This window comes from Vipera ursinii (genome assembly GCF_947247035.1).
Source record: "Vipera ursinii genome assembly, chromosome: 7".
Classification (NCBI taxonomy): Eukaryota; Metazoa; Chordata; class Lepidosauria; order Squamata; family Viperidae; genus Vipera; species Vipera ursinii.
In genome coordinates this window covers 40896877-40921105 of record NC_139521.1, presented here as the reverse complement: position 1 = coordinate 40921105, position 24229 = coordinate 40896877, and the positions used below count along the sequence as shown (strand labels likewise).

At 39.8% G+C, this 24229-nt stretch overlaps 1 protein-coding gene across 4 annotated transcripts in view; it reads left to right on the top strand.

Moving 5' to 3' along the window:
• Positions 1-8055: 8055 nt before the first annotated feature.
• ANKRD50 (ankyrin repeat domain containing 50) overlaps positions 8056-24229 on the top strand; it is a 57028-nt gene continuing 40854 nt past the window's right edge. Inside the window, exons 1-3 of one of the 4 annotated variants that reach the window (XM_083367040.1) lie at positions 8056-8748; positions 10183-10412; positions 10952-12140. In XM_083367040.1, the coding sequence (XP_083223166.1) occupies positions 11662-12140 (479 nt within the window). In that variant the 5' untranslated portion in view covers positions 8056-8748; positions 10183-10412; positions 10952-11661. Of the gene's footprint in view, positions 8749-10159; positions 10413-10951; positions 12141-14747; positions 16391-17176; positions 17316-24229 lie in introns of those variants that run through there. The other 3 variants (XM_083367039.1, XM_083367041.1, XM_083367042.1) reach the window with 3 other exon arrangements.

Here is a 24229-nt window from a genome sequence, read left to right as displayed (position 1 = left end):
AGCAAAGCTGCAGGCCCAGATGGGGTGCTGGGGATAATGGTTAAGAACTGTGCTGATCAATTAGCAGGGATCCTGACAAGGATCTTTAACATCTCCTTGCAAACGGCCTGTGTACCATCATGCTTGAAAGCAGCTACCATTGTCCCAGTCCCAAAGAAAACAGCAATTGAGTGCCTGAATGACTACAGACCTGTTGCATTAACGTCTGTAGTGATGAAATGCTTTGAAAGACTGGTTCTCCAACATCTTAGGATATGCCTCCCACCGGATTTCGACAAACATCAGTTTGCCTACAGGGGGAACAGGTCGACAGACCATGCCATAGCTACTGCTCTACATTCTGTAGCAAGCCATCTGGAGAAACCTGGAAGCTATGTCAGGATGATTTTCATTGATTATAGCTCGGCGTTCAACACCATTCTGCTGAGCCTCCTTATTGAAAAGTTGACTGAGTTGAATTTCCCCCCCTCCATCTGTGATTGGATTAAAGACTTTCTAAGGGACCAGCTACAAACAGTGAGGGTCAGGTCTGTTTCATCCACCCCCAAAGCTTTGCACGTGCTTGCCACAGGGCTGCATGCTTAGCTCCTACCTGTACTCACTGTACACATACGATTGTGTATCGTCCGACCCATCCACTGCGATCATTAAGTTCTCAGATGATACCACCATAGTGGGTCTTATTATAGGTGGAGATGAAACAGCGTACAGGGGGGAGGTACAAAAACTATCCCTATGGTGTTTAGAGAACAACTTGTACCTAAACATCGGCAAGACAAAGGAGATGGTGCTAGACTTTCTGGAGGAAAAGAGAGGAACCTGCCCCACTTTACATTGGGGGGGGGCTGTGTGGAGAGTTTCCTCCTTTAAATTCCTGGGAGTCTACCTCTGTGAAGATTTTACCTGGAAAGTCAATACAGCCCAGGTGGCCAGTCTTTTACCGGTCTTTTACCGGTCTACTATAAAGAGCGCCCTCTCGCACTGTATTGTGGTTTCGTATGCTGGCCTGACAGCCGCAGATAGGAAGATATTACAGAGGGTGGTGACCACAGCACAAATCATCATGGACTGTCCCCTGACACCACTGGATGACATTGCCAGGGCTCACTGCCTTGGAAGAGTGAGGAAAATTCTCAGGGACAACTCACACTCTAGTCGGTACCTCTTTACTCTCCTACCATCAGGCAGGAGTTACAGGACTATAGCCAGCTGTACCAACAGGCTGAAGAACAGCTTCTATCCATGGGCTGTCAGGCTCCTGAATGGGAAATAACTCTAAGTATGATTGACTTGTGAGGCCGGTGTGTTGTGCAATTAGCTCACATGATGTAACAAGATGGTGGGTTTGTTGTCACTGTAAGTTGTGGGGGGGCACAAAGGGAGGCTCAGCCAATCTCAATGTATGCATGGTTGTACTTTGACAATAAAGGTTCATTCATTTTGCGCCAAGTTTTCCAAGGCCGCCTTCTCTTTCCTTCAGTACAATTTCTGGATGTTGGTCTTTAAGCATACATAAGATATGGCCAACAAGCTGCATTTGATGTTTATTCACAGTTCTCGATATGTGTTCTAAATCTGATCTTTGTAGTACCTCTTCATTAGTGATGTGGTCACAATATGACACATAGAATATTCTTCTCAAGCAGCATTGTTGAAAAACATTTAACCATTTAATCATCTTGGCTGTACACTTCAATGTTTCACAAGCATATGTTGCAGTTGGTATAGCAACACTCTTGAAAAGTTTTATCTTTGTGGCAATACCTATACTTATCATAGACCAAACTGGAAGCAAACATTGAAATACAGTCACTGCTATTCCAGTTTGTTAGTATCCTTATCTGTACCTCCATCAATAGACATAATTATACTATGTTAAGCACATTGTTGGACTTGTTCTATAGCCTGGCTATGGACTGTTATATTATCCTGAGCACTTCCAACTTGCATAAACTTTGTCTTTTCAAAATTTATACATAAGCCAATTTTTTTGGCTTCAGTAACTAAATTGGAGGTAATTTCTTGAAAGCACCCCTTTGTTTCACCAAGCAACGCAATATCATCTGCAAAATCTAAACCCATTATTGTTGGAAATGGGGAAGGTGACACAAGTGAAATATATACATCATAGTATGAACTTTGCCCTTAGCATTTGCATGGGCTGTTGCCCTGCAAGTATGAAAGGACACAGCTTTAGTTCTCATGTCACAAAGAGTCTTCATGCCATCTTGGAGAATGGTTGTCCAATCTGTTCTTGAAAACCTCTATCAATGGAACATCCACCACTGTGGGATGCAAGCTGTTTCAATAATTTAATAATTCTCAGTGTCAGGAAATTGTTCCTTATTTACAGTAGTTCACTTTCTATTCTCCAGTCTTTTCAAAGAATTTTAAAGTTGGCCATAAGATCATCCTCTTGCTGACTTTTGAAAGCTGAGGATAGACAAGGAAACCAGTGGTTCAGAATCAATATGCTCTTCATATGCTCTTGGCCAATAGAAAATGCAGTCTCCTACCTCTTGAGTTATTGTACCCCTCAATAAGGGGAAAAATGTAGTTTCATATATAAACCCAATCAAGAGCAATTGCTACTTTTCCCTGATGTGTTGTTTTCATATGTTGCCTGTGCAACTTCCTAAAGCTCTGAACTATAAGAAAATGGTATCATCCTTTGTATATCTAGATCCCCACGGAAAATGAGTATCACATACTACCACAGTTTTGCAGCAAAGTATTTTTTCCAATATCTGCAACTGTGGTGGTGGGTTATAGCATAGACACTCTATGTAGGTAGAGTTGAGAGGAAGAACAAGTAATAGCTTGCTTGAACCACCAGGAAGGCCATGTTTCAGTGTTTGCTGTTTATATGAGAAGGAAAAATCAAGACAAATTTGGGGAAGGGAATATTATTACTTGGAATAGTGAAGATGATTAGAAGGATTAAGGTTCTCCAGTACTGTTTGCTCCAAGCTCAGGCTGCATAGTCAGCCAAAAATTCTTACCACTGGACAATGCTTCAAGTGAAGCCCTACACAGCACATGCAATTGCTTAAATTGGTTTGTAGCTGGGCCAGAAAAAATGAGTTTGGCTCCCAAGGAAGACAACTCATGTGAGTGGATGCATGAAGTGCCAATACTGAAGTGATGTCAAATCCCTGTATGTCAATATTCTAATTCCTTAATGGCAGTTTTACAACATGTTTCACAGTTGCTGTGAATAACTGTGATCAGAGGGGCATGGGGCTGGTGAAGAAACAATACCAAAGTCCCATGTAGAAATATCCTTAATCCTATGGCATTATCACTCTATCTGGCACATATTAGAGTTCTGAAGAGTTAATGTTTGGCAGAGGGACAGACCCACCTGCTTGAAAATGCATCTCAAACAGCTGGATTTTCTTTGAATATTATGAGAGAGTGTGCTGCTGCTGAAAGAGAAAGATCATGTGTCTTCACCTAACTGGATCAGAGCCAAAAAAGGATTAATTTATGAAAGAAGAGTTGCTAGAGACCCAAGTATTAAACTGTACAGTAAGCTATTTTGGAAAGAGGGGACTTGCAACAGGATATCAATATTTTTAAAGGCAATTCTTTCAAGACTCATCTATGGACAATATTCCTATGCAGACACCAAATTAACAAAGCTGGAGAAAGCAACAATCTGCACTGAATCCAGCAATTAAGACTTTGCAATTGCTGTACTATACAGTAGGTGGTAAAGCATCACTGCCTTTTACATGTCTCCTTGTCTCAGCAGATAACAGTGCTTGTCTGATCTTGCCTGGACTTGAGAGCTTAGAATTGGGCTTAGTAGCTAATATTAAGCAATGCATTTAGATGGAAGACTTCTAAGGTTATAGGCTAGACGTGGGAATAAAAAAAAGGGATTTTCATATTGTTTTCAAAGGACACTGCATAAATATGTCCACAAACACAGCAAGGATACAAGGAATGTATCAAGAGATGCATTCATTTTTTGAGGATTTTTTACACACATCTTATGTTTCTCATTCAACATGCACTGGTTTTGAATGACACAAATAGAAGAAAAAATATATTAAGACATCAACATTACAACAAGAGTTAAAATTTGTTGATGCAAAGAAGAGGACAAGTGAGACAGGCTCCCATGATCAGCTGAGAGAAGTTAAAATATAATTAACAATTTGGCCAAATTTACAGATTGGAAGCTGAAAAAGGAAACAAAAAACGACACACAGGGACCTTTTGCTTTTTTATGGTCTTCTTCAAACTGGAAGGATCAGCCATGAAATCCTTCTTTGCAAACAAGGCATTCTGACAATATTGCTTATTGAATAATGATTATTGATAATAATAATGATCAATTATTACTAATAACAAACAATAATTATTTGAAATACCACATTAGTGCTGTTATAAGTAAGGACTAAAGCACTTAAGGACTAAAATACATATTTGACATAAACTTTCATGCATAACTTTTGATCCAAAAATATTCAAACGGTAATACTTTTGTTAATATTTAAAATATTACATATTTAAGAAAAAATAATCAAGCTTAAATATGTTCATAAGCAAATTCACTTGGAAATATGTCCTGATACATCTAAATGGAACTTTGTTATTGTTAGTTGCAAAGTCATGTCCGACCCATTGGGACCCTATGGACAATGTTCCTCCAGGCCTTCCTGTCCTCTACCATCTTCTGGAGTCCATTTAAGCTCATGCCTACTGCTTCAGTGACTCCATTCAGCCACCTCATTCTCTGTTGTCCCCTTCTTCTATTGCCCTCAATCTTTCCCACCATTAGGCTCTTCTCCAGTGAGTTCTTCCTTCTCATTAGGTGGCCAAAGTATTTGAGTTTCAACTTCAGGATCTGGCCTTCTAAAGAACAGTCAGGGTTGATCTCCTCTAGGACTGACCAGTTTCAATGCCTTGCAGTCTAAGAGACTTGCAGGAGTCTTCTCCAGCACCATAAGTCAAAAGCCTCAATTCTTTGGCGCTCAGCCTTTCTTATGGTCCAACTTTCAAAATGGAACTTACTGCTTAATAAATGGGTTTAGGAGTACAATGTCTATTTTACTGGAAAACTGTATGCATGTTTTCCTGAAATGTCCTACAATCATTAATTCAGCCTACTAAACAATAACAATTTTGGGAATTGTAATAGTATTTATTAGCATTATAATTACTTAGAATGATACCACACATTAAGCCTTGCTGGAGGTATGTTTGTTGACAAAGTGATGCAGCATTTTACCCAACTGAAAGTTACAAAGTATCAAACAGGCACAAGAGCTTAGTAGTTAAAAGAGATAGGATTCTTGTGTGATGTAATATCAGAAGGTATCATAGTATAATTAAAATTGTTTTCAAAATATTTGTTCAGTGAAGTGTCTTTCTTGCATTTCAAGTTTTATCACTGACGTGGAACCCCACCCTTATGTGATTTCTTTTATTGTAAGCCTTATGATAACGGAGGTAATTTCTAAAAATAATCTCTATAAAAACTATTTTACATTGCTTCATCATCTTGAAAAAAATATCTTGGATGTTATTCCAAATTTTTAACATACCAAATTTGAAGCTAGTTCTGGACTTACCTTTTTCTTTCTACTAGTATATTCATGATTACAATCAGTGTAGCAATTTATAAATTTCCAGGCTGGGAGCGAAAAGATAACAATAAGATTAAGTATATTTTTTCATAAACCAAATTTTAGAGCTTCTTTTTATCAGGACACCTTAACATCTCTAGAATTATAAATTCTAGAAAGGCAAGCTTTGATTCCCAGGAATGCCTGCTATGGCTGAGTAAGAGTTTACTCACTTCCCGAAGGGCAAATTTGAAAATAGCACAGTTACTGACAAAGCAGTTGCTGTGCAAGGAATACATAATAATCCTGACTGTTCTCTTTTAAGTATAACTTGATTATAGCATCCACTAAGGGGGCTGCTATTTCCTGAGTAATATTCACTTGTCAATATAAGCTAAGGCATTTGGACATGCAAAGCAACTAATGACTCTTGTGATAGTTCATTGTTTAAATTTCATATGTTGTTGAAAACATATGCTATAGAAAACAGTGCTATAAAATTTGCAACCTGAAGCCACCACTTCATTGTTAAGGCCAACCATATTGACTTTGGCATTCACCACAAATACTTTTCACCTCAAATATAATCAGTATTTTTATTACCTTATAAAAATGTAATGATTCATCCACTTACCATATACAAAATCAGGGAAAATCCCTACTCCATGTGTCTTGATTGTTTCAGAAGGAATGACGGCTGAAACTAGATAACTTCCAATGTGCCTTTTTAATGCAAACTGGTTATAATGATCAAAGAAGGCAAACTTTCATTTTATCTCAACTCTGTTATACAAAGTTTCACTGAGGATAACAGAGCAAATCAAATCATACATAGTGTATATTCATTACTAACACATATGACACAAATGATACAACATAAGTAACTCTGGAACTTATAAACATACACAGGTATTTGCTTCCTTTCTAATACATAAAATTTAGGAATTATAGATTTATTATGGGAATGCTATATAGATCCACAGAAAACTTAAATCTTTGACAAATGACAAATTTGAATTTGGTTTAACAATAACAACACAGACTTGTACCTTTCTCCCTCAGCAAAACGATTTTGTGTAGTTCAGATTTTTTTTATTTAGCAAAATGCATTTTGAACCTTTGATCTATTCCCATTCTCTGCACCTTTTTTGTGAAATAGTAAAACATGCTAAGAACTTGTAAAATATTTTCGATTCTCCTTGCATCTCAAGAAGTTGTTGAAAGAAAAATCTTCATCAGGGTCCAGTCCGAGCGGGGAATAAACAAAATGGAGACTGCTTTAGTAAGAAGGTTGTGATTTATTGAAGAGCAAAACCAGATAGAATCATGGTTCTGGGAAAGCTGACTGCACGTAGCTGGGAGTGGTGGGTTTTTATACCTTCTGGGGCTTTTGAGGTTGTTTCCTATTCCTGTTTGAGGCTTTGTATTTCCTGTGTCATGTACTTTGACCTGAGTCTGAATGTGCCCTTTTGGTGTGGGTTAATCCTATTATGTTTCCTGTCCTTAAAGAGTTTGGGTGGGGAATATAGCTTTAGGGATCTTTGTCTTTCTAATCTCATCAGCTTCTAGCTTCTTGGCTAAACCATTCTGAAAGGATTATCACATCTGCATTTCTAAAAGTTGGTTTCTGCTGAGTTTTCTGGCTGGGGGGGAGGGAGAAGTTTCTGCCTTTTTAAAGATCTTCTCCATAATTCCTTTGGAGAAATATATTCTGTCTTTTTTAATATTTCTCAAAATATTTCTTTCTCTGGATTCTTCCCACAAAGTCCAAAATAAATTGTCAATTCACTCCTAGTTGTCACCAAAACGACTGAACAACTAAGCATGCTCACCTCCCTTTTTCTTTTGAATATGGATAGGAATTCTACACACAAGAATCCCGTGTGGTGAATTGGGTTGAGTGAGAGTGACTGTCCCAAAGTGACCCGGCTGGCTTTCATGTCTAAAGTAGAATTAAAAGTCCCAGTTTCTTGGTTTTTAGTCTGGTCCCTTAACCAGTACTAAAGGTAAAGGTAAAGGTTCCCCCGCACATGCGTGCTAGTCGTTTCCGACTCTAGGGGCCAGTGCTCATCTCTGTTTCAAAGCCAGCGCTTGTCCGAGGACGTCTCCGTGGTCATGTGGTCGGCATGACTAGACGCCAAAGGCACACGGAACGCTGTTACCTTCCCACCGTAGTGGTCCCTATTTTTCTACTTGCATTTTGACGTGCTTTCGAACTGCTAGGTTGGCAGAAGCTGGGACGAGTAACAGGCGCTCACTCTGTTACGCGGCACTCGGGATTCGACCCGCCAAACTCCCAACCTTCTGATCGACAAGCTCAGCATCCTAACCCACTGAGCCACCGCGTCCCTCTTAACCAGTACTAGACCATGCCTTTCCATCATTTTCCTATTAAGAGTGCAACATTACTGCTATGTCAAAAAGAGCTTCTAGGAAAATTAATTTAGGATTGTAAGCCTGAATCTTATTTTTTCACATTTTCCCTCCCTCTTTCTCCCTCTCTTCTGGGATATTTTTTTTTTTTTAAAAAAATGTTCCAATATAAAAACCCATCTCTGTGCAATGATGTAGAGTGCGTTGCTGCTGCTTGCTTCAGAGCGAGTCGGGTAGTTTTAAAAAAAAAAGTCCTGCTACAAATGCACAAAGAAGTAAAAAAAATAGCAAAGAGAATGAAAAAGGTGGCTGAAGCCTAGCGAACCCAAACGAGCAAAGGCAATATGCCAGCCGGTAGCTTTCGGACCTGGTCGCGGGGCTTTTTTTTTTTTTTCTTTTCTTCCTTCAGGTGATGTAAAGCAGCATCTTCGCGGCCTAACCACACCCCTTCCCAGCCCCAGGACAAACACAAAACAGCTTCCACCCGGAACGAAAGAGGTGTGGCCAACAGCGGAAGGCGTGGCTTCGGAGCCGAGCAGGAGGCGGGCTAATGAAGCAAGGTTAAAAGAGGGACGGGAGAGAAAAGGGGGCGGAGGGTGTTTGGCGTTGGAACCGTTGCGCTCGGGAGGGCCGGCGCTGCGGGGCATCGCTAGGCTTTCGGCAAGGGAAGAGCGGCGGCGGCCACGCCTGTCTAAGCCTTCGCCCGCCTTGGAGGAGCGGCTTGAGCGAGGGAGGGGAAGAGCCAGCAGCTGCCGCCGCTAGTGCCGCCTTGTCCAAAGAAGAGGAAGCGGGGGAGGTAATTGAACGGCGGGCCGCCGCTGCCAAGGAAAAAAAAAAAAAAGCTCCTTTGCCAACCTCAGTTGGTCAGGCTGGGTGTGGAGGGAGCGCCAGGGAAGGGACCCCCGTCGAGCCAGTCAACCAGCTGTTCCGCCCTTGCGGTCGGGATCGGGGACAGGGCTGAAGATAGCGCTGCGCCTTCGGTTCTGCGAAAAGACATTTTTTTCAAGCCTGAGCTACAAATACGTTCCTTTTATCTCGCTGCAAAGGCAGCGTCAGGAAGGAAGAGGACTGAAGCGGCGCCGGAGATTTACCTCGGGCTGTCTTTGCCCAGAGTAAGGCTTTTGCTTGCTTGCTTGCTATTTTCCAAAACTCTCCGGCCGGCCCTTCCTGTCATTTTTCCTGCCCGGATGCCAGAGCCTTGCAGAGCGCCGAAAGGCACCGCCGTGTACTCTGCCTTGTCCTCGTCAGCTCGCCCCTTCTGCGTCCGGCACATTTATTTTTTTGGCTTCTGCGCGGAGCCTGCGTGCGCCTGAGCTCTTCCCTGCTTTGTCTAGCGCAGGGGTCGGCAACCTCGGCTCTTTTATGACTCGTGGACTTCAACTCCCAGAATTCCTGAGCCAGCATAGCTGGCTCAGGAATTCTGGGAGTTGAAGTCCACGAGTCATAAAAGAGCCGAGGTTGCCGACCCCTGGTGTAGCGCGAGGGTTGCCTGCTTGTCCCCGCAGCCTTTGCCCGTTCGCTCGCTCGCTCCGTAGCGCCTTCAGCGCCAGGCGTGAGCGAATCGGAGCGTGGACGTCGCTTCCTCTTATTTGTTGGCCAGGCTCCCTCGCTTCGTCTCGGTTTAAGCCCCGGTGTTAAAACAGGGGGGGGGAGGGAAGGGCGTTGGGGAGGGGAGGGGGGGTTTAGAAGAAAGAGGGAGGGTGAAGAAACGAGCATCGGGACCCGGAAGGGAGATCCGAGTCAGTTGTGGGGCGTGTTTGCGATCGGGAATCTCGCGAACTAGAAAGAAGAGAAAAAGCGGGTGATGGAAGTTGGGGAGGGGGTAGAGGAGGAGGAGGAGGAGGAGAAGGAAGGAAGGAGCTGGGCTCTGGGCTCCTCTTCTACCTCCTTCCCTTCCCCTCCTCAGCCGAAGATCCAGAGCCAAGTGGATCGATCGGAGGCGAGGCGGAACAGAGCGGTGGCTTCTCTTCGCCCGTCCGGCTCTTTCTGCCGTCGAGCCCCCTGTATGCGTGTCCCCTCTGTATGGTCTCCGTTGTGCTGGCGCTGGGGGAGGAGGAGGAGGAGGAGGAGGAGGCGGTGGGTGGGTGGGGGGATGGGGACAGGGTGTGTGTCTGTGTCGAGTGGTGGGTCGGAGAAGCGGACGGGCCGCTTCTTTGACCGCTCGAGTGAGTCCACTTTTTTTTTTTTCCCTCGGCCTCCTCCCCCGCCCTTGCTCCTTGTTGTTATCCAGTGGCCAAAAAAGCGTTTTAACGTCGAGAGCAGGATGAAAGGGGCTTGTTGCGTCCTGCCAATTTTATCAGCCGAAACGCGAAGCCTGGTCGTGTGGAGGCTGGGAGACAAAAGCCTGGGGACGAATGAAAAGAAAGCGTTGCCGTAGGGAGCAGCCGAACCAGATGACAGAAACGGCACGCTGCAGAGCGACAATGCGAAGGGAGCGGGAGCGGGAGGGGGAGCCGGACGGTAAGTTCAAACGTGGCTTTGGAAAGCTCCGGTGTTTCCTAAGGCTTCCAGCCTTTGAACAAAGAAGGCTAAGAAAAAAACTGCAGGGGAAGAAGTCCTGAGGTATAAAGGGAGACAAGCAGGTACAGAGGGGGTTCAGATGGCGGAGTCTCATGGGCGATCCGAAGCTGGAAGTCTCTCTTCAGAATGAGTGGGGGCTTTTCATGGTTTCAAGGTCACTTGCTTTCCAGAGAGAAGACAGGAATGTAATTCTAGGTATCAGCAAAGCTTTAATGCTTCTTGTTTGGGAGAGAGAGAGAGAGAGAGACTGAATGTTTGTTTCTTTATATATATATATTTTTGCTGGCTATCTTAACCACAGAATAATATACTATCTATCATTCCAGTGTCTCTGTGTTGCTAGCCTTTATACAGGAAATAGATTTGGGGGGGGGGTCATCCTGTTTATACATTATACAGACGAGTGGCTGGCTCTGTTATGCAAAATGAAGTTCACTGTTATGTATAAGCTAACAAATGTTTGTTACTTTTATTCTCAGGCCAGGACAGAAATCCTGTGGTTTAACGGTTGCAATTGAAAAGAGGTTTACTGAAACACGGGATGACAAAGAAAGCCCTGGAAAGAAAAGTTCTTCTGTTTCTACTGTACTGGGTTCATGAAGCCCCATGATTTGAAGGACGGATTTGGACTACAGAGCTTGTCTGAACTTCGGAAGTCTACATATTAAATGAGACATAGCCGTATGTTTGCAATATATGCTGCATTTGCTGATTGAAAAAACGGATCTGTTTTTAGAAGATGCTATTCTGGGGAAATCTAACAGCCACATGCATATATTTAGGAATTACTGGAATTTAGAGAAGAAACTTGGGAATTCTTCACGTTATCTCTACTTTAGATGCATTAATCTCATATAATAGCATGCAGCGTTATAAGTAGCAACTATAGTCATGGCATTGTGCAACCTTTTAAACGATGCATCATTGAGCTTTGCTACAAACATAGCTATATCTCTAAAGAGGATTTCCAGCAAAACAAGATCAGACATATTTGGATTGAAAGGTGCTTCTTGCCCAAAGATGCCACTGACTATTATGTGAAGGCATGAACAGATTTATGGATTGCACTCTGTCCTGTGGCATAATTCCATGCAACGGGCACTTTGGCTTGGATTTAAGAATCTGTTGTCTTCAGTGAAACCTAAGATGTGCCCTTGATTTGGACCTGTCTCAGAAGGTAGTCTGTAAAATGGCCCAGACCAGCTTGCTGCAGGGGAAACAGTTTTATTGCAGAGAGTGGGTTTTTCACAAACTACAGCACTGCCTCCAGGAAAAGACAAGCTTCAGCAATAGCTCTGCCAACAAACCATCCATTGTGCTGAATTCTGGCTCTAATGCTTGTGTTGTCCCTGGCAAAGGAGCATCCTGGGGTGTATTGTTAGTAGGAGGTCCTGGTAGTGGCAAGACAGCAGTTTGCACTGAATTATTATGGCCAAGCTCACCTGCAAACTTACAAAGAGGTTTACATCACCAAGCGTTAGCCTTCCATTTTTGTAGGGCACAGGACTCTGATACTCTCTGTGTGGGGAGGTTTATTAGAGGCTTAGTTGCCCAGATCTGTCAGAGTGGACTGATTCAGGGTTATGAGGACAAAGTGAGAGATCCTGCTGTTCAAAGTCTCCTGCAACCTGGGGAATGTGAGAGAAACCCTGCTGAAGCTTTTAAAAGGTAATAAATGACACTTGAGTATGTTTCTTTCATACTGCTTGATCAAATAAGGTACTTTCATAAAAACAGAAATTGCTTTTCACGTGGGTGGTATTGCTCAAATAAGCCTGTGGAAAAAAGTCCACATGGAAAGATAAATATTGGGCATGGTATCCTGAGAAGTTGGTGTGAAACACATTCTAGATTGGCATCTTCTGATAACTCTGGGAGTTGGGAGGGAAGAAGAAACATGAAAGGTAGTTAAAGATTAGAATGTCTCCATGGTTATATTGATAGAAGCCCTTGCTTTTAAAGATAAATATCTGTTCAAAGTTTTCTCAGTGGCTTTCTGGGAACTCTACAACAGTAGAGAAAAACCAAACAAATTTGGCCGAGGTCATGTTGATCAAAGCATGCGCTCTGGTGCTATCTTGTTGATAGTTCATTTTCAATTAAGGTTTATGATCAAGTATAATTGAAGTTTATTCAAGATGGGAAAGTGTTAAAGAATTTTGATGTTGCTGCCAAAAAATCTGAAATACCTTTTTTCAGCTATAGTATTGAAGGATGAAAAGCTTTTGGGAGCATTTTATTTCTGAGTAAAGGTGCTTCTACCCAAAAAGCTGAAATTCTTCCTTCAGATTATGGAAATGGAAAAACTAGCAAAGGTTGTGGGGAAAAATGAAGTAGTATCTTGAGCACATTCCGTTCAATAAGTGCTGCTCTGAAACTTTACAACATTTGAAGACTTAGTCTATTTTATTGTCTGTAAAATAAACAATTTATGAAGTAGATTTTTGAGGCTATTTCATTGGAGTTGGATTTGCTGAACCCTGGGCAATGTGTATATCTATAAAGAATTTGCATTTAAACAAAGCGCATCATTAACAATTTTTAATATATTAGGCTGTATAAATATGTAAGTAACTTTCAGTGCATTCTTGATTTGAAGGCCTGCAGGAATACCTTTTTTATGACAACAGTGTGAGTGAATGCAGGATCACTTATTGACAATGATGCATATTGAAACACTTGGTAGTCTGACTGTGTAAGTCTTATTGTTAAATCATGCACTAGATATAAATTTCATGAAAATTAAAAGCATCACAATATTTGCAGTGTAACTACTGATTTTATAAGAAGCAACAGTGGATATTAAAAGCTTACTATAATTTGCTAAGGAGGACTATAAAGGATATAAGCCATGATGGCATTTTATCTTTTGTGAAATTTAAGTTGTAACCAGGGGAGGAAAACTTTCATTGATAGCTATGATTTATAATTATTTAATGTTCTAGATCAAGGGTTCCCAACCCCGGTCTGTGAACTGGTACCGGGCCACGACATGCCAGCAACTGGGCCACACAAACAAAGCCCCTTCTGTGGGATGCAGGCAGCACACAAAACCATGCCTACTCTGGTCTGCAGAAAAAAAAAACAACCTCCATGTAACCGTTCCCTGGTGCCCAAAAGGTTAGGGACCTCTGTTCTAGATTAAAGCTCATCTCAGATGTTTTATGTTATAGATCCTATTAGCACTCCCCTGTATATTCACTGGTGAGGAATTGGGAATTTGTAATCCAAAGCACTTAGGAGGTATCATAGACCTTACTGTAATACAAATATTAGTGATAGAAACCTGCATCCTTGGTGGAGCCTTGGTGGAGCAGTGAGCTAATGCCTCCTTAAGTAACACCAGCTGCCTGCAATTAGTGCAGGTTCGCATCCCACCAGGCTCAAGGTTGACTCAGCCATCCTTCCGAGGTAGGTAAAATGAGGATCTAGACTGCTGGGGGCAATAAGCTGACTTTGTAAAAATGGCACTTGCCCCCCCCAAAGCCCTAATAAGCAGGCATATACATAGAATGAAGGCTATTGCTAAGCACATTGATTTGTGCTTAGATTGTAAAGCCGCCCTGAGTCTTTGGAGAAGGGCGGGATATAAATGGGATTAAAATAAATAAAATAAATCCTTATATAGTGCTTTCACAGTATATGAGAAATCATTGTGCAGTTCCCAATGAGGAGAATTTTCCCCTCCAAATCAGAATGTAAAAGAAAAATAGAAGAACCCTAATACTTTCATTGTTGATGAGGAATAGTGTTTCCCCCCTACTTTTAGTTAATTCCATTCATGTAGAAATTGATGAGAGCTTTTCCTCTCCTCACTTACTTGTTCCTTTACAGTTGATTTCAGTTGAGTTACACAGGTCTTTCCTTGTAGCCTATATAAGTTTCACATATGTAGTCTTTTGGGATGTCTACAATTTTCATATATGGGTGGCATCAACTCCTAGAATTCCATGCATCTTCAAGCTGCCAAGATTGAGAAATACTGGTCTATATGGAATGCTTGTACAACAGTCTTCTAGAAAATTGTATATGGAATTAGGTAAATGCCAGGTAAAGAACTATCCCAAGTGGTGATGAACATCATAGGGATATTTGTAAAATTGTCTATAAAATTTCTGTTTAATAGATTGCCTTAATGGTTGTATTTTTCTATCTGCTCAATTACTCCTAACACCTCCTGTGCATAGAAGCAATCTCTTATTATTTATAGGCTAAATTATTTACTGTTGTTATCTGTTACTTCTTTTCAGAACCATTGCGACATCAACTTGATAAAAATCCTCTTGGAAAGGCTGTACTACTTTTGTGATTCTACAATACTTAGCACAATAATGCTAAGGAAGGACTGAATAATAGCTATTTGTTTTTTTTCTGATATAATCCTGTTTAGGTAATACTGTGGATTAAAAAAATGTAGGAAACTATGGTTTTTCACCTGAAGTTCCAGTAGAAGTATGGTGGTGAGTGATGAGGAGATATTGAAAATTGCTAGTCAAGCCATACAGTAGGTTCTTCATCCCTAAGTGAATTAGATACCCCAAGGTTATTGCCATTTTTCTGCCTTTTGCAGTCAGAATCTCAAGAAGAGATTCTCTTTATCTCTTTGATAGAAATACAACTTACAACCTGAAAAGCAGCAACAGATACTATGGCTAGCAACATTGATAATAGACAAACTCAGGAGAATATCTCACACTGTATTTCAGAAACTGACTGTTTCGTCAAAACCTAAGAATTGTTTTATTATTTCTGCTCCATGCTAAAATCTTGGTTTCAGGTTATTGCAGCTTTAAAACCCGTAAACAAAGCTGCAGCTTGAAGCTCTGCTTTTGAAATGCCTATAAAGTCAGTCAATCCTCTCTTTAATAAAATCACAAGCTAGGAATGGAGTTTGAATCTTCAATGGTGGCACAACAAAAATGAGAGTAGTTTCTTTTTTTGCACAGACATGTTAGAAATGTGAAATTTGTGTGCTTTAACATGTAAATAAGGTTTCCTAGAAATATATTTTAAGATTAACTTTATAAAAGGGGAGATAACAAAGGCTCGCCCATTAATGGGGCTGAGAAAGTAATATTCATACTCGCTAATTTTCATAGTCTTATATGGAACATGTTAATCTGAAAGTCCCAGTGATTTCATTTAATGCTTTAAAACACATAATACCAACACACGTTATAAAGTACCATTATATATAACCAGAAAATAATTTGAGCAGTTATCATTCTCCAATTTATCTTTTATATGTACATTTGTTATATAATTCCCAACCTTCAGTATTGGCTAAAAATCCTGGAGTTGAAGTCCTAGGTCATATGAGAGCATAATGTTGGGAGAAATTTCTTTATGTCTTAGTTTGCTCACGTGGGAATTTCCAAATGTGTGGTATTAGTGCAGATATGTTCAATTTGTTTAGGCTAGTCCAAACATAGTAAGACTTGTACCTGTATGATGGGAATCTTCACATAGTGTTTATATTCTGAGAACAAGTCTTAATAACTTTCCAACAGAGATAATAAAATGCATTTACATGCCTTAAGTGCTCCGATGACATTTAGGAAAATCCCTTCAACTTGCTGAGAAAATATTGTTAGCCAACTACAGGTCTCTTTAGAGCTGCTAGTAGTGGATGTTCTTCGAACTGGACAACTATACTGGATCATGAGCAGCATTTCTAAGTACATTCAAAAGGCAGGATTATATTTCTGTTCAGCTACTTGAATATGGTGGAATTCATAATAATAAAGTTACCTAGAAAGAAAATATATAAATGTGCCATGTATAACTTCTATAATTATTAAATTTTACTTTTATTCATTTTATTCATTTTTAACTCAAGATGGTGAACCTAATACTCTTTCCTCTTCCTATTTTCCCTTCAACAACAACCCTGTGAAGTGACTTGGGTTGAGAGTTTAGTTTAGTTTAGTTTTATTTGATTTCTATACCGCCCTTCTCCCTAGGGACTCAGGGCGGTTCACAGGGCATATATAAATAACGATACAAAAGTTAAAAGGAAATTAAACCAGTGCCCAGTTAAAAAACAACAATAATAAACTACTAAAAAACACCAATTTAAAAACCCATATTCCCCCATCAGGCCAGACCAGCTAATTCAAATAAGTGGGTCTTCAGCCCGCGACGGAAGGATCGGAGGTCTGATGCCATCCGGAGCTCAACCGGCAGTTGGTTCCATAATGCCGGAGCACCCACAGAGAAGGCCCTCCCCCTGGGGGCCACCAGTCGACATTCCCTGACCGGAGGCACCCTGAGGAGGCCCTGTCTGTGGGCACGTGCTGGGCGGAGGGAAGTTGACGCCGGCAGCAGATGGTCCCCGAGGTAACCCGGACCCATGGCATGTAAGGACTTAAAGATCATGACCAAGACCTTGAACCTCACCCGGAAGACAACTGGTAACCAATGCAGCTCGCGGAGCAAAGGTGTAACATGGGAGTACCGGGAAACTCCCAAGACAACTCTCGCGGCCGCATTCTGTACCAGTTGGAGCCTCCGAGTGGTCTTCAAGGGAAGCCCCATGTAGAGAGCATTACAGTAGTCAAGGCGAGAGGTCACGAGCGCATGAGTGACCGTACACAGGGCATCCCGGTCCAGATAGGGCCGCATGGTGCACCAGGCGAACCTGGGCAAAAGCCCCCCTAGTCACGGCCACTATATGATCTTCCAGAGTAAGCCGTGAGAGTGAGTGACTGGGTCAAAATCACCCGCACAGCTTTCATGTCTAAGGCAAGACCTGAACTCACAGTCTCCTGATTTCTAGCCGGGTCCCTTAAACACTAGACCAGAATGGCTCTGTCAAGTTCTGATTGCTGTCAGATGAAAGAGGTTGTATAAAATATATTATTACTACAGGACATGTAAGATCCAGTTTCCTAAAATGATTCTATATATGTATGTACGTGTTGTTGTTGCATTATAAGATTCATTGGCATGATCTAGGTTGTAGCTTGAAAAGAAAATCTATAAATAGCAAGTAATGTATTTTAAAGACATGTCTGTACCAAAGCAGTTCATATATTATGTGGTTTTCTGAAGGGTAGTTTCCTGACTAAACTACAATTTGCTGGGTGTGCACAATATGCTGCTATCAAACAAATCATATTATAGAGGAGTTTGATACCGTGATTTCTTAAGGTCTGTAAATATTGAACTGGTAAGGCTCAAGTCTCAGTCTATATGTGGGCTGCATACACTGAAACTAGTATATTTTGGTTGCAATCTGATGTATGCACCTGGAGGCAAGTACAGTGATAAGGCTTGGTTTGATAGAGAATAAATATGTTGCATTGATTAGGTGTGAAAACCATTGTTTTATGCAGAATCGAATTCCTTCAAATGTGCATGTGTGTATTTCCTATGTGTTAGCAATAGCAATAACACTTAGACTTATATACCACTTCATAGTGTTTTACAGCCCTCTCTGAGCAGTTTACAAATATCAGCATATTGCCCCCAACAATCTGGGACCTCATTTTACCAACCTCGGAAAGATGGAAGGCTGAGTCAATCTTGAGCTGATCAGGATCGAATTGCTGGCAGTCGTTCCTAATATATATATTTTTCATAGTATTTTAGGTTGGTTCTTTCTACTATTTCAGGAGGGACCTGTTGGGTCAGACCTTGCTATAAATGACAGATTTGAAATAGTGCCATGTTAGTGAGAAACAATTAAAATATGTTTCACTTAAGTGACATTTAAATAAAATAATTGGAGCAGTGATATGCCTCAGATTGATAAGACATTTTGGTTCAGATCTTTTTTTTAAAGCAAGTGTTTTTTGTGTACTGATTTTGCAGTTTCACATATCTTTGCGGAAACCACACAGTCATACATACATACATTCACACAATATTATTAAATCTTGTAACCTCAAAATGACTGTATTACCTTCTGGCTGCAGGGTTTGGGACAAAGTTTTGGATAAAATCTTGCTGCAAAAGTGTGCTTTTTGAAAATAATAGCTTTTTGAAGATTAGTGAGTAACTTCTACTTTGATTTCACAAAAGTCACTCACTGTTTTGTCTACATTAGTAACATTTAAATAATTGGTTCAGAAAAACTACATTTTACACCAACTAGATAAGGTGAGAATTGCAATAAAATACCTTACAGCAGTATAATTTAAGTTCTAATAGTCTGCAGTTGCAATGTCATTCTAATGTTATTGTACCATTGCAGTTTTGAATCAGTGTAGCTATGTCAGTGACGACTTAAAGCACTGGCCCCTAAACTTTTGGGCACCAGGGACCAGTTCCTTGGAGAGAGGTTTTTCTGCAGACCAGAGAGGGAATGGTTTCGTAGGCTGCCTGCATCCCGTGGCTCAGTTTCTGGCATGCTGAGGACCGGTGCCAGTCCAGTGACCCCTGTTTTAAGCGGGAAAGATTTTGAATCCTTTGATTCTTAGTTGCCCCTTTGGAAATTCCCAAAGTCCCAATGAAACATAAATTTACTAATTGTAACAAGCAGAAATTCATACGAGATACCTTTTACCCTGTTGTCTTTTTATTTGTTTTTTTTTTTTTGCTTGCATTTGTCTGCACATGCAACACAGGATAACTGTAAGTCAAACTGTATCAACAGAAAGTTACAGCTTCACATAATCATTGGCCAGTAAAGGAACAGCTGTAAACGTCTGGATTCTGTGTGTTGCTCTGGGACTGCCAAAGTGTGGGACGACATTTTTGAATTAACATTGAATCATGCAGATGTGGATTTCTGGGTTAAAAGGTCTCTTGAGTAATTGTAAGCAAAGTGCTCTAAGCAGAAACCAGCTATTTGCGTTCCACAGTATTTCATGTTTTGACATCCTTGGCTTGTTTTATTTTTGTTTTTAATTTAGGGATGTACACTAGAAAACAAAGTAGCAAATCTTTTTTCTTTCTGGTTGTTACCTGGAGCTGGTTGAAGGAATGAAGAGAATAGAGAATCCTATTTAAATTTATGTTCCCTGTGTGTTATATTTCATTTTCAGGAAGATTCTAGATGTGAGAGTATATAATGCAGATACATTAAAGAAATGTTATGTTGCACTTTCAAGCTGCAATTGCAAAAACAAAAACCCGAAAGCCACTCCTTGGCTTCAGGTTTGCAGGAAAAGAGGTTTATTCTAATCTTAGTCGTCAGATCATCAATTCGTTTTGTCTTTTGAAAAAAATGTATAAGCAACCCACTCTTTTCTTTTTTCTTCATCATTATCTTGAAAGGTATCCCAGAGCATTCTTCCTTCATCTTTTTAGTTAACCAATTTTTCAAAAATGGCCTGGGTCCGGGGTATTTGAGGGAATACCTGCTGCCGGCATCAAACGCCCTTCGCCCAGTGCGCTCCCACAGGGAGGGTCTGCTCAGGGTCCCGCCGGTAAGAGATTGCCAGCGGGTGACACCCAGGGATAGGGCCTTCTCAGTGGGGGCGCCTGCCCTCTGGAACCAGCTGCCGGTGGAGCTGAGGACTGCTCCCGACCTCCGATCATTCCGCCGGGGCCTGAAGACCTGGCTCTTTGAGCTCTCGGGCCCAGGCTGAGGAGACATTCATTTTAATTGGGGTTTTAATTAGTACAGGGTCGATTTAATTTTTTTTAAATTGGGTTTTAACTTTTGTATGGTTGATTTTAATTCCCTGTAAACCGCCCTGAGTCCTCAGGGAAAGGGCGGTATATAAATGCAATAAATAAATAAATAAATAAAATAAAATGTCATTCTTGCAACAATATTTGGCATGAAGAAGAACTTGGACAATTAGGAATAAGCCATCTTACTTTGTGTTCTCTGCTTTTATTTTATGCTAGTGTGAACCACAGTTTGACAAAAATGAATAAGAATTGCACCCTAAATTGTATGGAATGGTACATTAGAGACATTGTAATACCTTTAACACCAAAGCAATTTTGTTACCATTTACATTGAGTAGACATTTTGAGGCCTGTTTTAACACATGTGAAGAAATAGCATGCAATAGATTAACTTATTATGTAAAAATCTAAAATTTAACTTTAAACTTTAAAACTTTTAACTGCACCATTACTTAGGAATTATCCAGACTGAGCCATATATCCATGTATAATTGCAGTGTTGAAGGTTGATCTACAGTTTTCTATTTGAGGGACATATTACTTGTTTGCTAAATTAACACCTTAAGCATTGTATTGTATCTCATTAGTGATTTATCCCAAAAATTGCGATTGATGGCTATTCAGAATGGACTCTGACCATCAGTATCGAACAATTATAGCCAGATGACCATATTGCTTATGGCAGCCCTATATCACTGATCAGTTGTAATTGTGGAATTTCAGATATTATTACACTACGGGTCCTTGTATATTCTACTGCTTTTATGTAGGCAGGCTTCTTATGCACACCAGTATTGCGATGGCCTTGATTTTAACATTATGATGATTTTGCTATTTTAAAATCATTTTTCCCTTTTATAAATGTGTTTTATTTAAGAGTTGAAATCATATATGTTGTAGAATTTAATTATCAGTGTTATTGCAATTTATGCTACACTTGATCTGCAGCAATTTCTTAAATTATTTATAAATAAATTATTAGAGGAAGAGTGAATAACTAGGAGCAAAAGTGAAAAGCTAATTCATACTTGTGTATAATTTGAATAATCTGTAGAAAACCTAAAATTTTAAAGTTTAGAATTAGAAGTTATTATAAACAATAGTGAAGAAAATCACTGCAAACTATCAGTAAAAATTTAGATTATATTCACATACAACATTAAAACAGAAGTTGGTCTTAGTGAACCAGTTTAATGCCTAGAGTTGGTTTATTTCTTCATATGATGGTGTAAACAAACCTAGGTTAACTGTGTTATGTTCACATTAGAGTTAATAAAGTTGGACCATAAGAAAGGCTGAGCGCCAAAGAATTGAGGCCTTTGAACTATGGTGCTGGAGAAGACTCCTGCAAGTCCCTTGGACTGCAAGGCGATCAAACCGGTCAGTCCTAGAGGAGATCAACCCTGACTGCTCTTTAGAAGGCCAGATCCTGAAGCTAAAACTCAAATACTTTGGCCACCTAATGAGAAGGAAGGACTCACTGGAGAAGAGCCTGATGCTGGGAAAGATTGAGGGCAATAGAAGAAGGGGACGACAGAGAATGAGGTGGCTGGATGGAGTCACTGAAGCAGTAGGCGTGAGCTTAAATGGACTCCAGAAGATGGTAGAGGACAGGAAGGCCTGGAGGAATGTTGTCCATAGGGTCGCGATGGGTCAGACACGACTTCGCAGTTAACAACAACATCTAAATAAGTCACAACTGAGGTTTATAAAATTTTATTTTGTTTGGATTTGTGTAATATAAGGCTAGGGTTTCCTCTTGTTTGCAAATACAGAAGTGACAGAAAATAAATGGAGTACATGACTCATTCATAGTGCAATTTAGGAAATCAAGGATTCTGATTTATTATATACAAATTTGGCTATAGCACTTTTTTTCCTTTTCCATGTCCATATACGTGAACATAAACAATGCACAATATTAAAACATATATAGTTATGGAGATTAAAAATAGATGTATATCACACAAAAAATTTCATTTTCTATTTCTGCACATTCAAATGCCCTTGAAACCTAAATATTCAGAGGTAGGTGTCACAGAATGACAACAATTCTCTTCACCACTTTAATGTTATTAAAAGGCAAGACAAATAATTATTTAGGTGTTAATTTAATGCATAACCATAGGCATAATTGTAACCATAGTAAAACGGACTATTTTACAACATTGACAAAATAGTTTATTTGTATTAATTTTATGATTAGACAGTATTACATTAGAGAGTCTGGACAAAGTAGCAGAATGAAAAAATGTCTAATTAAAATGGTGTAAAAAAGAGGATGGTATAAGTTAAGGTAGAAATAATAATTGATAATATTATTCTAATCTAATATTCTGGAAAAGAGCAGTAGCCTTCAGCTCTGGGATATCATCAATTGAACTAGCATCTTCTGCACAGAAATAATTTGATTTAGTATGGAGCCAAGTCCTTCTGATTAATGATGATGACATGGTTTCTACCCAAATTTACTAAATGAAAACTTAGGCTGATTAAAATCTTTCCATCTAAAGACAAGTTGAAAGAGTAGAAATGATGCAATCATAATGTTATCTAAGGTGGTGTTAGGGGTGTGAATGTAGAAATTTTGTAATTACAAATATTTCATCTATTGAAAAACATTTTATAGTTTATGATTGCTGTGAACCAGCGGTCACCAACCCGTGATCCATGGACTGGTACCAGGCCGTGGCATGCCAGCAACAGGTCCGCACAAACAAGCAAAGCCCCATTCGTGGAATGTAGGCAGTACACAAAACCACACACTCTCTGGTCTGTGGAAAAACCTTTCTCCACAGAACCAGTGCCTGGTGCCCAAAAGGTTGGGTAACTCTGCTGTAAACTATAGTTGCTGTATTAAGTTTTTGTTTCAGACTCTGATGTGCATGAGAAATTTGATTTAATGGATTTCTCTGCTAGATCTCCTGGTTCACATATCCTTTAAGAGAGAAGTGTCTAATTACCATACATGGTAGTGTTAAATACTGCTGTTGATATAAATCAAAATGGTATAGACAAAGAATTTGGCTTGCTTTAGCATATATTATTATCTAGAGAAGTACTTGTGACTGGAAGAGGTCAAATAAGAGATTTTGAATTGCATGTTACCATAAATGGAAAGATGTTGTATCTGCTATAATGTTCCATTTTAAAAGCATGTCATAATAAACTTGTATTTCTCTATTGTTACTGACTGTTTTAGTATAAATTTCAGGACTTTAGATGACTTGTGTTTAACATCTTAATGATTTGTGATGTGATAAAGAGGTATATTTAAAATAGACTACAGCTAAAGCAAATGTATATAAGGCTATATTGCTAGTAGACTTATGGAACACTGAATTAGCTATTGTTGCTATATTAGTTTTCAGAAGTATAGTTTTGATACTTCTTATGATCTTATTACCTTGACTATGTTAGCTGTGAGTATTCAGAAAAAAACCAAAACTCAGTAGGGATAGGGAGGTATTCTAAGAAATACCTCCTCCTCCTTCTACTTGTATTCTCTGCATCTTCAATTCAACAAAGTAGACTATTTTTATATCTTAGCAGGACATTTGCTGTTGTCAAAAAAGTTGTGCCTAATTCTGTGGAATATAGATATAAATAGTTTTTGCCTGTTAAATTATATAAAAGGGGTTTCCATAATTTGAGGTTGAAATATTGCAAATCCAAAGTAGCTCTTGGAAGATAGCCTGTTAATGAAGAGGACTCAGAATGTGGAGGCATGCTTCATGAGTTTTTACTTTCAGAAGTGTCATGCCATTTCCATGTGAAACAGCTATCCTGATTGCTCATTGCCTTTGCAAACCAAGTGAAGCTGCTGGCTTTGATGAATAAACTGTGTACAGCTTACACACAAGCTATCACCAGAACAAAGTCCATCCCCCACTCTCTGGTTGTTATCAAGTCACCTTTTACTGTTCCCCTTTAGATGTGTATAAAATCAACAGTAAATTCTGCTTCTTTTTTCCTACATTGAAATCTTTTGTGAGTGGAGAAAAAAGTTTCTGATATGTTCCTTTCTTTTTATAGTTGAGGAAGGTGCTTAAAGCATATTTATTCATCTATTACATGTATGCTTGAATGTAACTATTCTATTTTCTTTTTATCTGTGACATGTTAATATGTGACTTTTAAAAATTCTACATTTGTAAAATTGGCATTGTTAA